The sequence below is a fragment of the Acomys minous genome (assembly GCF_964271855.1).
Source record: "Acomys minous genome assembly, chromosome: 2".
NCBI lineage: Eukaryota > Metazoa > Chordata > Mammalia > Rodentia > Muridae > Acomys > Acomys minous.
The window spans coordinates 101,411,177-101,428,051 of NC_140484.1; the positions used below are offsets into that span (position 1 = coordinate 101,411,177).

Consider the following 16,875-nt stretch of genomic DNA (forward strand, 5'->3'; position numbering starts at 1 on the left):
TCTTCTTTTTATTTTTATTTATTTATTTATTTATTTATTTGGGTTTTTTAGACAGGGTTTCTCTGTGTAGCCTTGACTGTCCTGGGCTCTCTTTGTAGCCAGTGCTGGCCTCGAACTCATATCAATCTGCCTACCTCTGACCTCTGCTCCCAAGCGCTGGGATTAAAGGTGTGCGATCACCACCTGGCGTGCAATCGATTTCTCTGCAGGATGCAACAGGAATAAATCTTGCATAGCTGCTGGAATTATTTTTACAGAGCATGGTTCAGAGTTCTGAATTATTCCTGGGTTGTTAGTATCTGCTACTTGGGAAAATAAATAAATACTGGTAACTGTTGCTGCAGGAACACTGAAATCACGTCTTTTTGTTGTTGTTTTTTGTTTGTTTTTCAAGACCGGGTTTCTCTGTATAACAGTCCTGGCTGTCCTGGAACTATCTCTGTAGATGAGGCTGGCCTTGAACTCAGAGATCTGCCCGCCTCTACCTCCTGAATGCCGAGAGTAAAGGAGTGCATCACCACACCCAGTGAAATCATGCTTTTAAGACAACATGAAAACACCCAAGAGCCAATGGACAAGGAAAGGTGATACTTTGTCCTTCCTTCTCTTTTGTTGTTGTTGTCATTGTTGCTAGGGGGTAGTGGGAGGGGAAGGGGAGGTTCAAGACAAGGTTTCTCTGTTTAACAGAGCCCTGGCTGTCCTGAACTCTCTTGAGGCTGGTGTAGAACTCAGAGATTGGCCCGCCTCTGCCTCCCCAGCACTAGGGCAATGTACCAGGAAACGTTTACGCGTGGAGGATACTATCATCAGAGGTCATCCAGTAGTAGCTGCTCCCTCAAAGAAGTTCAGTTGTGACAAATAAACTGCATATAAAACAAAAAACAAACTGAAGCCTGAGGTTGATAACTCTTTTTAAGAACATTTGGAAAATTTACATTACTGAAAACTATATATTTCATATTTTTTTAGTTAAAATGTAAAAGGATCATAGATAACAGTTAGCTCAACAGTACCTGATTTACAGACCCAGTTTGATTTTAATTATATAATTTGTGCTGAAATAGGCATTTCAATGAACAGTTAGCAATCATAACCTTTTATTATTATCCTTTAAAATTCTTCAAACTTCTATGTCCTATAAAATTTACCTTCATACAAAATCAGTATTTGAATTTGTAACCTAACCATTTTGTGTATATGTTTCTTTTTTAGGCACTTTTACTGTAATTGAAATATTTAACATTTTCAGAGACTCTCATCCATGAGTACTATCTTTGCATCATTTTTGCTCTTCTCCTTTCAACCCCTCCTGTGACCCCCCCATCCTTCTCAAATCCTTGACCTCTTCTTTATTTTTATGTGTGCCAAATAATTTTAACAATAATCTTACAAAATCAAGTACTTGTAACAAAGAAATTGGCAAAGAGGAAAAACATCCTTTGCTACGTTATTCATACCTTCATGCTCAACATAAAAAAAGAGGTGTGGCTTGTCATGAAAGCCCCTGGCTTGCATGAGATCCTGAGTTTGACTTCATAAAAATTAAAGCAACTACAGTAATCAAGGCAGAGGTAATTAGTTCAAAGTAAACACATAGGTTAATAAAAAGGCTAGGGAGTAAAAACTATGGACGCACACATACATGGTTAAGTCATTTTTGCTAAATATGCAAAGGAAAACTAAACAAAGAAAATGTAATCTTTTCACCAAAATAGTTGCTCAAAATATTAAGAGATCCATATGAAAAAAAGTCTGATTTTATCATATATAAAAGTTAACCCACATACAACTTCTAGAAGAAGGCATGCATAGAAAGCCTTTTACTTTAGGGTTGGGAAAGATTTCTAAGATTCAAAACCAAAAAACATGATTTATTAAAACAAAGATGCTGGTCAGAAGGCAGAGAACAACTACAGGCTGAGAAAATATAAAATAATACTTGATAATGAATCTGCATCTAGAAGGTAGAATATATAAGAACTCTTAAAACTCCAACATCTGTGTACCAAAAACCAGAGTGAAATAAAACAGCAAACCATGTAATCAAGAAAAATATTTTAAGTCCTATTTGGTATGGGTAAATATTCAAAATACATAAAGAACAACCACAACTAAACAGCAAGCAACCTAAATAAAACATGGGGGATGAATTGCAACAGGTGACTTTTTTTTTAGTGTGTGTATTTTTGAGACAGGGTTTCTCTATGTAGTCCTGGCTGTCCTGGACTCGCTTTGTAGACCAGGCTGGTCTCAAACTCAGAGAACTGCCTGATTCTGCCTCCTGAGTGCTGGGATTACAGGCATGCACCACCACATCCAGCTCAGATGACTTTTCCCCCCCCCTTTTTGGTTTTTCGAGACAGGGTTTTTCTGTGTAGCCCCAGCTGTCCTGGACTCACTTTGTAGATCAGGCTGGCCTTGAACTCACAGAGATCCGCATGCCTCAGCCTCCCAACATTTTTTAAACTTAATTTTTCTGACAAATTTTTTTGTTATGCATATGTGACATCTTTTTTAAAAACTAACAGCAATCGAATGGGCAAAAGATCTGAACACATATGTGCCAGTTATCTGTCAACTAGAAAAAAATTCTCCGGGAAAAGGAACCTCATTGGAAAAAATGCCTCCATCAGATTGGGCTGCTGGCAGTCTGTGAGGGCGTTCTCTTGATTACTGATTGATTGTGGGAGGACCTAGACCTGGGGAGGTCTGGCCTTTATTGTATAAGAAAACAAGTTGATGGTGGTGGCCCACGCCTTTAACCCAGCACTCCAAAGGCAGAGGCAGGTGGATTAGAAACCCTGTCTGGAAAACAACTACAAAGAGCAAGTTGATTATTGTAGTAAATAAAGATATAGCTAATAATACCTTAAAATTTTATTTATTTATTTACTTTATACCTTTGTCATAGCCCCATCCCTCCTCACTTCCCAGTCCCACCCCCCCTCCCCCTCCCCTAGTCCTCAGGAAAGGGGAGGAGCCCCATTCCAGCTCATCAAGCTGCATCTTCCACGGTGGCCTGGCAAGACAGTTCCACCGGGGTGGGGTGGGGGGCCAAGATGGCAACAGAGTCCATGTCAGAAAGTCCCGCTCTTATTACTAGAGGACACATATGAAGCCTGAGATGCCCATGTTTATTACTAGAAGCCTGTCATTATTACAGCAGTTTCATTTAACCTGCTATCAAAAAATAAAAGAGACAGACACTTGACAGATTTTTTTTGATAAACCTTATTTTACCTGGGGCTGGGCAGATCTTAAGTCCCTAAACTACCGTTACCTCTGAGCCCCACACTCCATGCCAATTGCTCTAATAATTTCTCTCTGGGCTACTTCCCATCCCATAAATACTTGCTTATGCTTTCCATCTGGGCCGCCCCTCTCCACACTGAACCTTAGGGATAACTAACTCCTGGCCACATGTTTCTTTTCCCATCCCATAGTGACTCTGCTCCCTTCTTTCCTCTACCTGTCTCTCCTTCCCATCATCCTTCTGTGCCCAAAGCCTGCTAATCATAGCTACGCCTCTCACCTCAGCCCTGCCCAGGCTCCAGGATTTTTTAATTAATCAATCAACTTTAAATTAGTCAGCGCAAGGTTTCCACAGCAAGGACAGGTGTGCCTGAGAATGTGCTTGTCTAGACAGCAACCAGATCTCAGGGAGCAAGACAATTAACAACTAAATACAAACACCAGGCCAGGCTGTTACAGTTGAGCAAGCCATGAGGAGCAAGCCAGTAAGCAGCATTCCTGTACAGTCTGACTCTAGGTTCCTGCTGTCTTCCCTCAGTGATAAATCTTGTGTGTGTGTGTGTGTGTGTGTGTGTGTGTGTGTGTGTGTGTGTGAGAGACAGAGAGGGGGGTGGTGGCGGGGAGGGGGGGGGAGGGAGAGAGGGAGAAAGAGAGCCGAACATGTAACCCAAAGAAACTAGCTGGTTTTAGTCATGGTGTTTGGATGGAAATATGGAAGGAAAGTATAGTAATACTTAAAAACAAAAAACAAAAAAACAGGCACTGGGTTCAATCCCCAGGATCAGTGGGCACTTGTGGGAGAACACAGAATGAAGTGTGTGTTAGTTAGCCATCACTGGCAAAATACCTGACAAGAATCAGCTTAACAGGAGGGGGAGCGGTTTATTTTGGCTTAGGTATAAAGAAGAATACAGTCTAGCATGGTGGCAGGAGTGTAAGGCAGCTGGGAGTCTTTTCAGTCAGGATGTGGAGAGAGGCCATGTGCTCCACAAGATGCCTCCTTTTCATTAAGTCCTAGGACTCCCATATTTGGGGTCATCTCCCCTCAGTTACACCTGCTACAGATAGGCCTCACTTTGTGTCCTGGAAGATTACAATCCACTAAATTGGCAATGAAGACTAATCACTACCAGGTGCTCAGCACTCACCCAGAGACATGCAAACTGAAAGAGCTACCGTGGGGTACCTACTACTAGACGTCTATTAGGCTGGCAGAACTCAACGTTAAGACTGACAACATGAAGAGCTGATGAGAAGACTGACTCTCATGCACCGCTGCTGAGAAGCCACATCCAGTCTGCTAATTTCCTATAAAATCAGCAGCTAGCCTAAAACCCACTGCCATCCCATTTCTATTTACCCACAAAAATAGCTTCGTCATTACAAAATGTCATATACTAAAGCAGATATATTCATAGTCAACAAAAACTGCAAACAACCTCAACATACCATCAACTGTAAGATGAGTAGACTATTATATATTCATACAATGGGGTGGAATTTAATAATAACCAAGAACTACATACTAATACAAGTCACATTATGAAGAAGTCTCAAAACATATTAATCTAAGTATACAGAGTCAGTCTCAAAAAGCTGCTTATTTCCTGAGTCCATTTATATGACATCTCGGAAAAGGTCCACGTTTAAGAAGACAGATCAGTGGCTCAATGCAGAGAGTAAGGGGACAGAGTTGATTACAAAGGGGTCTGAAGTAAAGTTTTAAGGTAATGAACTCACTCTGCATTTTAAATGTGACTATATCAAAACTCAGAACCAGATGAGTATGAATTTACCATTATGCAAATTATACCAAGAAAAAATATAAAGGTATTAAGAAAATAAATATAATAAATAAAATGCTACCAAGCCATTATATCACAATGAAGCAATAGAAGACATAAGGTATAAAATTATTTTATGTTTCATACGTATCTGTTTAGACATGCTACCTATTAAGCACAATTCAAACAGGAAGCAATATTTCAGCTTTACAAATTAAAAGCTAGGTTACATATTATTGAAATGATTCTTCATTTAGTGAGATAGAAAAAGGTCAACCATACCCTGCCTGAAACCACTTCATTTCAATAATTAACTGACTTCATCCCAATGTGCAGATTCAAACACTCATGAGATAATCAGAAGTAGTGTCCAGGAACATGATTTCCCCACCCCCACTTGTCAGCGTCTCAGGAACAATCAGCGTGGGGTATGTACCATATAGTTAAATACTCCTAAGCTGGAGACTCATGTGTAGAGTCAGCACTGCTCAAAGGGAGAAAAGAGGGGAATTTAAGGAGCCATATTTGAACAGATAAAGCATAAATTGGTGCCATTAGCCCATTTTATTTTACTTAATTTTTATTTTTTGAGACAAGGCTAGCCCTGGCCATCCTGGAACTTGATATGTATTACAGATTGGCCTTGCACTCACAGAGATGCATCTGCCTCTGCCCCCTAGTGCTAAGGTTAAAGGGTGTGTGTGTGTGTGTGTGTGTGTGTGTGTGTGTGTGTGCGCGCGCCTTGCACTCACAGAGATGCATCTGCCTCTGCCCCCTAGTGCTAAGGTTAAAGGGTAAGGTGTGTGTGTGTGTGTGTGTGTGTGTGTGTGTGTGTGTGTGTGTGTGTGTGTGTGTGTGTGTGTGTGTGTTTTGTGCCTGCAGAGGCCAGAAGAGGGACCCTTTGGAGATGGAGTTGCAGACAGTTGTGAGCAACTCAACATGGGTACCAAGAGTTATAGAGCAGGCACTATTTCCTGCTGAGCCATGTTTCCAGCTGGTAGCCCCATTTACAATATGTAAACACCATGGTTTACAAAACAAGTTATGTCCCCATTTCTAAAGCAACAGGAAAGCACAGTTAAAATTCAGACCAATCTGATTTCAAAGCTCTTATTTGCACTGTGTTTATTAATAATCTTTTCCTGGACATCTGCAATTGTTCAGGTTCTACATGCTTTAATGAACAACTATCTTTCACGAATGCCCACGCACATGCACATGCATGCGTACACAATGCTGCATGGCTAGGATAGCCTTGAATTTCTGATCCTCCTGTCTCTTTCGGAGGGCCAGGATTTCACAAATTAGAGTTTAGTGTGATCTGGGGATGGAACACAAGGCTTCCTGCATGCCACAACCACAAACACTATAATCTGTGCTACAACCTAAGCCCTCTTTCAAGATTTTATTAAGAACAGAACTTGGGAGCCAGGCAATGGTGGCACCTACCTTTAATCCCACCACTTGGGAGGCAGAGGCAGGCAGATCACTGTGAGTTCGAGGCCAGCCTGGTCTACAAAGCAAGTCCAGAACAGTCAAAGCTACACAGAAACCCTGTCTCAACAAAACAAAACAAAACAAACAAACAAAAAAGAAAGTAACTTGGTTAACCTCAAGCATACAAACATGTGAATACAACCAGTCTATAATGTTTAATTTTTTATCTGATCATTCAAAATTCTAAGCAACAAATCACTTAGTTTGGGAGATAAAAATAGCAAATATATAAGAAATAACCAAAGGATATGTGAAAAAGTAATCATGCTCACTTCTGACCTTAATGAAGAATTTATTATAAATCTAATTTTAAACAAAAGAATATAGAAAACATTTCCCCTTTCTTTGGCTTCCTGACATCTGGCTTTCCTCTATTGTTTTCGAAGCTGCCAGTATCCTGAATTATAACACAGATTATTTGCTGCAGCAGAAACTCACCCTGTGAAGCGTCACTGTGTGCTGTTCCCATATAGCTGTTTCCTCCATTGCTGTGCTCTGATAAAGGAAAAGAAAACAAAGCATTTACCTTTTAAAAAAAATAAGGTTTCAATAAAGTAAAGGAAAGCATTCTGGAAACAATTCTGCACAATAAAATACCAAGACTTGTACTGTTAATATTAAAAATATTCTGGAAAACACTTAGCAACTATGAAAGGGTTGTTTGTTTCTGTTTTAAGAGATAGGAGACCACATGCAGGAACTTCCTTTGTTTTAACTTAATTTGGACAGATGCTGCTCTACATCGAATGCAAACAGAAATCGAGTTTCAACTAGCAAATTCAGCAACTTTATGCTTCACACCAGACAGACAAGAGTAAAAAGTTGCCACAGTTCTAAAATATCTCAGCGGACATTTAAGAGCATTTTTCATGTTGTGTAAAACAAAAAAAGGGAAAAATACCTCTGAACTCAGTATTTGTAAATACACAGTCCAGAAAAACAGATTTAGAGCATCTGATAGGTTAAAGTCACAAGCACTACTGCTCTATCCAGTTTCAGTTTTGTCATAATCACTTCCTCTAACTTCATTTATAGCCATACAGAAAATCATTTTTATGTTACACATTTCACAAACATGCATCTACAAAACATTAAAACAAAAGTCCCAGGCAGGCCTGCGCCTGCCTGTAATCCCAGCACTCAGGAGGGTGGGTCTCTGTGAGTTCGAGGCCAGCCTGGTCTACAAAGGGAGTCCAGGACAGCCAAGGCTACACAGAGAAACCCTGTCTCAAAACACCAAAAAAAAAAAAAAAAAAAAAAGGAAAAGAGAAAGTCCCAAGCCCCTAAAAATCAGTAGAGGCTCCAGTATAGATCCTACAGACCACAGGGCAGCTGAGTTTTACCACCCACCATTAGTCTCTCATGGACATAATAAATGATCTAAAAGTTGAACACAAAGAATTTAAAAACAGATTTCCCTTGAATTGGGTTTTAATTGCTCTTGGTTGTTTTAAAGTAATACAGGCCCTCTTAGGAAGTTGCTTTTTAATAAACCGGGGTACCTAACATGTATTTATTTCTAAAAAACATTTTTCATAGTTATCATAATGTAGGGTGAAAAGCGACAGTGGTATGCAAGCGTCCTCAGAACATCCCTCATCAGCTAGTCTATAAATGCACCTTTCACAAGTGAGATCTGCTTCTGTTACACGTTATCAGTAGCATCACAAGACTGTACATCAAGGTGCCAGAGGCCTATTTCTCTTTTCCCACAGCAATTTTAATTGAAGAGTAACGCCGCTTGAGAAAATGAACCCCTATAAAGAAAGCCTGCTTCCCTAAATTCAAAGCAACTAGATTGCCTTTCCTCCCAAATGAATAAGGGAGGAGAGAGAAAGGATCTCTCTGTTCACTCCCATAGATAAAAACTGCCAACCCTACCTGCTTTTGTTTCAATCTTTCAATCATGAGTAGCAAAACTTTCTTTTAATGAAACTCCCCTGGAAACAAAGCTGGTTTGTTTTTGTAACAAAAACTGACCAGATTTTAAACACACATAGAGAGAGAGAAGAGAGAGAGAGAGAGAGAGAGAGAGAGAGACAGAGAGACAGAGAGAGAGAGAGAGAGAGAGACAGAGAGAGAGACAGACACACAGAGAGAGACAGAAGACAGACAAAACAACGAAGTGCATAAACCCTCCTCCATCCACATTGAGTCAGTAACGGTGATGAGTATATTAAACACCAACAGTTGAATTAAAACACACATAATAAAGTGTCTACAATAAATCCAGTCTGTGCGATCCCAGCTGACATTAACAATGAGAACTGCTTGCCCAGCTCTAAACTGCTTTTTCCCTGGGTCCACTTTGCTAACTAGAAGCAGGGCTTTTGACCTTGTAATCCTGTCCCTATCAGTCCAAATTGCAAATGAAATGATAGCTGGTACTGTCCTTGGTAACTATCCTATGAAAAGTGTGTGGCTCTCCACGTGGTTGTGATGATCACATATTTACACTGTTAGGCAAAGGAAAGCACATTATAAGCAGCTTGAGTGTTGTCAAATCTAATTTTGTTTAAGTGTAAGTCCAGAGAAGGTTGAAAAGATATGAAAAAGGTTCACATTGATCAGCTTGAAATAAAGGAACTGTGAGTGGTATTTCTCACCAGGTGTTTTATCTTTTTCCACTTTTTCTACTCACAATAAAGTGACAACATATTTCAAAGTACATTCACATTCCATTGTTACTTGAAGTTTCAAAATTTTGTTTCTAGTTGGACTTTTTGTTTTAAAGGTTTCATTTATTAAATTATGAAAATGATTGCTTATGAGTAAGAACTGGGTCCTCTAGAACAGGGAAGGCAGCCTCTGGAAGAATAACTAAGCTACGAGAGCCTCTGAGGAGAAACAAGCCGGGCTGGGGAGGCTTACGCTCACTGTTAAGTCCCAGTGCTCATCTGCTGCTCTGTAAGCCTAATTTTCATGCTATGAATGTATTAATCGTCTAAAAAACGAATCCCTGTAAAGCCTGCACAAGTGCCTCTGGCAAACCACACCAGTCTCATCCTAAAAGTGTGTAGGCTTGTACAAAATTAAGGAGCAGGACATCGATCCACTAAGCATGGTGATCCTGCTTCTAGTATTATCTATTAACTCTGCAAGCCAGACAGAAAATGAGCTAGTCCAGCCGTAAGACCAGCACCCAAATCTGTTATGAATTAGAAGTGAGATCTTAGTTTGCCTCACCTATAAGACCAGGCAGTTAGACTGAATTATCTCAAGGAAAAAGGTCTTCCCAGCTATAAAGGTCTATTTGTTAAAATATACTAAAGAATAGGTCACAAATTCAATAATTAGCATCAAAAGCGACTGTAATTCTAGGCTGCTGTATTAGTTTTGCACAACTTCTAGTCGGCATCAACTGACTAGAATCATAATTTCTAAAGAAGCAAAAGCTGTTATTTCAGAATCTGCCAAGAGTTTGTTTGGTTTCTTTGTTCTAAGCTCCAGCTGGCAAATACACTACCCAGATCACCAAATCTGAAGGGCTTCCGGCCAACTCTAGATCCCAAATCTAGCTACTTTCATCATCCTTTAGGCCAATTATAAATGGGAGAAAGTCAGAAGAGCTGAACTGACAAGAAAGCTCATTTTCCTATGACTAAATAGCACTCTCTGTGAAAGAGAGAGGGTTAAACCAAGAAACAGCAGATCTCCAGACACATGACATGTATTGTGATGTAACACTGATAACTTTAAACTCAATAGAAAAGCACTAATAAACTTTAGAATCAGCTGTGTGTGGTGGTATACATCTTTAATGGCAGCACTTGGGAGGCAGAGGAAGGCAGATCTCTTTAAGTTCAAGAGCAGCCTGGTCTATAGAGTGAGTTCCAGGATAGTCAGAGCTACACAGAGAAACCCTGTCTTGAAAAACAAAAACAATTGAACAGTAAAATCAGAATTCATTCTGAGGCCCGTAAATGGAGGGCAGATTTAAGGCAGAAAGATCAGCTAAAGGGAGTTAATGTGAGAAGGAAGTGGCAGTGGTGGCACCTTAATCTCAGCACTTGGGAGGCACAGAAGAACTCTGAGTTCAAGTCAGGCCTGTTCTACAGAGTGAGTTCCAGAACAGCCAGAGATACACAGAGAAATTCTATCCTGAAAACACAAAACAAGGCAAAATGCAGCTCTGAAAGAGTGGTCAACAATTACATATGTGGTCTCAGACATGCTTAATTTGAAGATCCAGGGTATACATGTTTGAAGATAACACTGAGACCCAGAGTAGATACTAATCTAAGAGTTATCAATCAGCAAGACTGTAGAACAGAAACCAACATCTAGTTACAAAGGACGAAGATGACCCTATAGACTACAACTATTTTGGGGGGGAAGAAGGAAAAACAAAGTGAACTTGAGAAACTGCCAGTGAGAAAACATGAGAACCAATGAAGCTAATATAAAACATTATTTACTGCAAAAGAAGACCTAAAATACAAAAACTGAACATCTCTCAAGCTAAGACCAATACACTGTATTATCTAACAATCACAAAAGAACAAAATTTCCATGGGCCTTAAAAATGTTAGATACTAAATATATGCCTAGAAAACACCCTAGTTAAACACCCTAATCAGTTTCTACGTGGCTCCCAGTCCTCCATTTGGAGAATCAAGTCATCCTGCTCTTTCTGGGCGCCTTTTGGGAGCAACTCCGCTACCTAAGCTGTTCCCAGTTTCCCTAGAGCACTATTGTTTGTTTGTTTGTTTTTAATCTTGTTTCGGTGTTTTTTGTTGTTGTTGTTGTTAGCTTTTTATTCTAAAGTAGAACACAAGACTCCTTCTTGGGGTGAGGCTAAGTCAGGAACTAAGTATAGTGACGGGTCCTGACCCTGTGAGAATTTCCAAACCTACAGTGTCGTACTCTGACCAGTGCAGACAAGTGAGGTACACAGCCAGGGGACACACAGTGTGCTCACAGGTAGCTGGCGGCATATGGTGGTAACATCTAAAGGGCACCACTTAAACTCTCAAAACTTAGACGCCAAGAGCTGGTGCAGGAAGATCAGCCTGCAGTTCATGGAGTGAAATACTGAAGGGACTCTCAGAGCAGCCAGGGACTCAACAAAATTCAGAAATAGAAGAAAAATACAACCCGTTAGATGTAGGAATTCAAGCAGCTATTAAAACCAGCACTCAGTGACTACAGGATAAAAGTGTCAGTAGAAATTATGTAACAAATGAGCACAACCATGTCAGAAATGTGTGAGAACCCAGACTGCAGCAAGGGAAATCAATATCTTTATGAACACATTATTTCAGAACATATTAGTTTAAAGAAAATCATGTAGAAAAATAAAAAGATGACAATTTTATAAAAGGAAAGCAAATTTACCTGTTCATAGGGAAAAGGCTGGCATTAGAATCATATATTTAAATTTTTGTATTTGCCAGCCAGGCATGGTGGTGCACGCCTTTAATCCCAGCACTCAGGAGGCAGAGGCAGGTGGATCTCTGTGAGTTCGAGGCCAGCCTGGTCTACAAAGTGAGTCCAGGACAGTCAAGGCTAACACAGAGAGACCCTGTCTCGAAAAAACAAAAACAAAAATTTTGTGCTTGTCAAAGTGAACAAACACATAAATTGTATAACCCACAAAACAACACTGATTTTAAATTAAGCAGACAAAAATAGTTTACTCTGTTGGAAGCCAGGCTAGTTACCCTTGCACATAGGCCCAGAAGTTGAAAGAAACTTCTAGATATTGGTAAGATTCCTTCTTACTCCAGAGCTAAGCAAAGAAGTGTATTCAATTTGAAAATTATGTTATATACACCTATGATCTATCTGCTTACTTTAATGTACTGCTAAAAATACTTCAGAACGCTGGGTGTGGTGGTACACGCCTTTAAACCCAGCACGAGGCAGGGGCAGGTGGATCTGTGAGTTCAAGGCCAGCCTGATCTACAAAGTGAGCCCAGGACAGCCAAGGCTACAGAGAAACCATCTCTTGAAAAACAACAACAAAACAAACACACCATACTACTTATCTTCACAGCTCTATTAGGTATTATTGTTCTCTTGCACAAGTGAAGGATCCAGGGTTAATCCATTTGCTGTAGTTAGCCACATCTGGTTATAATTCTAATATGTGCACATTTAACTGCTCCTGTGTTCTAGACGAGCATCAGCCGAACACGGTATGTGTTAGGTAAGTCTTAGACTGGATAAGCAGCATGACTCGTGAGAGCTGGAGGCAGGGCACCGCTGTACTGGTGAGAGTTGGAGGCAGGGCACCACTGTACTGGTGAGAGCCGGAGGCAGGGCACCGCTGTACTCGTGAGAGCCGGAGGCAGGGCACCGCTGTGCTCGTGAGAGCCGGAGGCAGGGCACCGCTGTACTCGTGAGAGCTGGAGGCAGGGCACCGCTGTACTTGTGAGAGCTGGAGGCAGGGCACCGCTGTACTCGTGAGAGCTGGAGGCAGGGCACCACTGTACTTGTTGGAAGCTGCAGTGAAGGAAGCAGCTATTGTAGCTCCAGCTGGTTTTTTTCTGGGGTCAGGCAAGCCAAATTTTCCAGTTTTTCATAACAGGTTGTAAACCTCTTATTTTGACATAAATGCCTTGATTTAAAACTAGCAAGCTCAATTAATTTTATCTTCTTATTGTGAAACATTTTATCAATGTATAAATGTGCATAAAGCAAATGTACATAAAGCACATGCCCATGTAAACACTGCATACCTGTAACCAGGCTTGATTCTGTACAGCAAAAGGACTTTTTTAAAAAGTCATGGAATAATCGTCAGGTTCTTTCACCTACTGCGTTTGGGGTCTAAGTTTTGAATTTGGGGGGGAATGTATCTACCATTAGTTGCTGTCTCACCTATTTAAAAGGGAATAGGAGTAGAAAATGCCAACAGTATCCAGCTCAGGTAGCTGTACACTCAACAGACCCAAGCCCATCGTTAAGTTATTAAATTGACACATCTTTTTTATCCAGGTATGCTGTGGCGCACGCCTTTAATCCCAGCACTCGAGAGGCAGGTGGAGCTCTGTGAGTTCAAGGCTGCCTGGTCTACAAAGTGAGTCCAGGACAGCCAGGGCTGTTCTTACACAGAGAAACTCTGTCTTGAAAAAACAACAACAACAAAACCCAAAGACACATCTTTTTAAAACACTGTTAACGGTAAAATTGTTAATTTTAATTTTGGAGAAGAGCACATAGGGACTATGGTTGAGCATAATTCTGTATAAAGTTTAGTCTGTGAAAAGTAGACTCAATTCGGCAGGTTATTTTTTAGTTTCAGAAATAGTGCTTGGGCTTCTGATATACTTATGAAAACTATGTATTTTAGCATTAAGAGCTACAGTCCTGGTTGGCGGATTAGGCAATAGACGCTCTGAAGTAATTACAAATCCAGTGTAAACAACTCAGTTGGATGTCCACCTTAGTGGTGAGTGGTTGACCAGCAAGTCTCTCGGTTTGCACCTCTGTACTTGCTACCATTTGCTATCTTCCCCCTTTACACATGCAGCATACACACTAATTCTCTTTGGAGTTCTACAGTGGCTTTCTAAAGAATATCTTAGTCCCTGTTTTTCCAAAATAAGAATGAATCTTTTTTATTCTTTGACACTTTCATAGATGTATATAATGTATCTTGATCAGAGTCAGCTCAAATCTCCCTACCTTCAGGGACCCCACACTCTTTTAATCCATTGAGCCCAGTTAGTGCTGCCTGTATATGTGCACATAGGTTTGAGGGCATTTGACAGGGTGAGGGTAACATATCAGTGACCACACCTCCCCAGAAAAATCACTTCCTCTCCTTCAGCACCCAATAGCTCCTCAGCTAAGGGTGGAGCCTCATGAGCCCCTCTCCCCATCCATGCAGGGTCCTGTGCTGCAAATAACAGCAGCTGCAGAGACGGCCTTTCAGTGTGCCTCCTGGTCCTCTCGCTCTTAACTTTCTTGTACCCCTGTTCCATGGTCCTGTGCCTTAGAAGTAATCTTTTCAGAATCTTAGTGTTATGATTAGTTCTCTTCCACTTCCAAAACACACACAAACATTCACTCACCCTAAAACCTTCTGTATTTATTAGCTTTAGGTAATAAAAGATCAAAATTGGTAATCAAAACTGTTAGATTATTTGGCTGTTGTCTACCTGAATGACCTCATCTTTTATCTTTCTCTTTGCCCTTTGTTGATGGGCTTTTGCTTTCCTTTACTCACTTATTAAAGTCTGTGGTGTGTGTGTGTGTGTGTGTGTGTGTGTGTGTGTGTGTGTGTGTGTGTGTGTGTGTGTTGGTGTGGTTGCTCACGGAAACCAGAAGAGGGTATCAGATCCCATGGAGCTGAAGTTACAGGTGTTACGAGCTACTCGATATGGGTGTTAGGAGGCAAACCGTGGTCCTTAGAAAGAGGTGTGAGCATGCTTGCTTAGCCTGTGTGGCACCCTTCCAGACCCTCTTCAGCTCTGCCACACACTTCCTGCCGGCGTTCTCCTTGTTCCTCTTAGGTCACTGGTTTTCCTTCCTGTAGTGCTTATTTAAGCCCCAGTTACATACCAAACCCTGAAGTGTTTGGATTGTCTGTGTCTCCCACTGGAGTGTAAGCTCTGGGGGCAGCATGGTCATATTGGTTGTGACTGGTTATTGCAGCACTTAATACAGTATCATAGCACATAATAAATCCAGACCTTTTTGAACAAGTGGAGCCACACTTCCTGCCAGGGATCAGGCTCTTGATTAGAGTGCTTCCTGTGCCTGGGATGTGCTCACGCCCTTGCCTTGCCCATCTGGCACTGGTTTCCTTTTTCCTCAAGAGACCGTCCTAAGACTCTAGGGCAGAGCTGAGGAGTGTGAAGGTGCCTGCGAGTCGCTCCACCGCCTAGAGCTCACACTTAATTGTCTGCTGCTTATTTAAGAAAGAGTTAACTTTTTTACACTGCCACACACTCACTGGTTGTATCGGGCAATCTTTTAGAATGCTCCTGTAGGACACCTGCTTATCTCTAAGGCTCCCTCTACTTCTGTACTGGGAAAAAGGCAGCTGCTCAAGTAACTAGCGCAGGGACATTCGGAGTGCTAGCTGGGTCATGGCAGCAGCACTCTGGTTTCAGTCTTTTCAGATTTTTTTTTGGTGGAAAACATTTCAAATGGAAATTATGATCAATCTCCCATATTCACATTTCAGTACAGATACCAATTAATGAGTCCACTATCATGTAGCCCAGGCTGGTCTTTTTGTTGTTGTTGGGGATTTTTGTTGTTGTTGTTTTGTTTTGTTTTTGGAGACAGGGTTTCTCTGTGAAGCCTTGGCTGTCCTGGACTGGCTTTGTATACCAGGCTGGCCTGGAACTCAGAGATCGGCCTGCCTCTGCCTCCCGCAGTGCTGAGATTAAAGGTGTGTGCCACCATACTGGGCTTGGCCTAGGCTGGTCACTCTTCATGTACTTGTAGCTGTCTTGAATTGTTCTTCATGCCTTCCCTTAAGTGCTGAGATCAAAGGCATAGGCCACCACACCTAGTTTTATAAGTGGTATCAGAGTCTGAGATTTTTGTAGTTGTTGCTTAGATAGATCAGTCCTTCTTTCTTTAATTGCTTGTCTAGATTTTCTTTATTCACTAGATGTCACCAGATAATCTGGTGTTTAAAGTATTGTTATTTAATGATTCATTAACTGGAATATCTAAGAAAACTTCTTTCATGTACTCTCTGGCTACCCAGTGGTACTGTTTGGTTAAGAATAAACACTAAGAATAAACACTTAGACCCTTACCAGTACCAAAAAAATTAACAGTTTTTCAAAGTACTGTAATTAATTGTTCCAATGTTCATCTTTTTTAAAAAGATGGGACAAACGGGCAAATTATGTGTATTTGATTTGCTTTTATCAATTCCATTGCTACTTACCAAATATCTGCCTCCTGAGTGCTGAGATTAAAGGTATGTGCCACTACTGACTGGTCGCAGAATATATTTTCAATGCCCACTCATTTCTAATTTTATAGGCAATACAGCATCAGTATAGTATAATTTTGTTTGATTCAATAGTCCAGTACAATTAACAAGTAAATCAGTAAATAAATTTTCTAAACTCCTTTTCTGTGATACTACTGGAAAAGATTTACATTATATTTTGAAAGACAGATTTGTTTTTTCATTTTTGTCTATAATACATAGTTCTGTTTATTGGAGATTTCAGTGATCTTACCAGAGTAAATTAAGGGGACACCTACTATGGATTTAAGATTTAATCATAAAATATTCTCAAAATTAAAACTAACTAAATAGCTTTCACATAACTGTAAGAATTCTAACAGGTAGATAATCTGTTTAGATAATATAGTTGCACAATAGTCAACCACTACAAAATCACAACTTAAACTACTTTTC

General features: G+C 40.6%; 1 protein-coding gene across 7 annotated transcripts in view; it reads right to left on the reverse strand.

Moving 5' to 3' along the window:
* TJP1 (tight junction protein 1) overlaps positions 1–16,875 on the reverse strand; it is a gene marked incomplete at its 5' end in the record, with an annotated part of 244,602 nt that overhangs the window by 61,260 nt on the left and 166,467 nt on the right. For all 7 annotated transcript variants that reach the window (XM_084765546.1, XM_084765545.1, XM_084765543.1 and 4 more), the window contains one exon: positions 6,972–7,028. In XM_084765546.1, the coding sequence (XP_084621672.1) occupies positions 6,972–7,028 (57 nt within the window). The remainder of the gene's footprint in view (positions 1–6,971; positions 7,029–16,875) is intronic.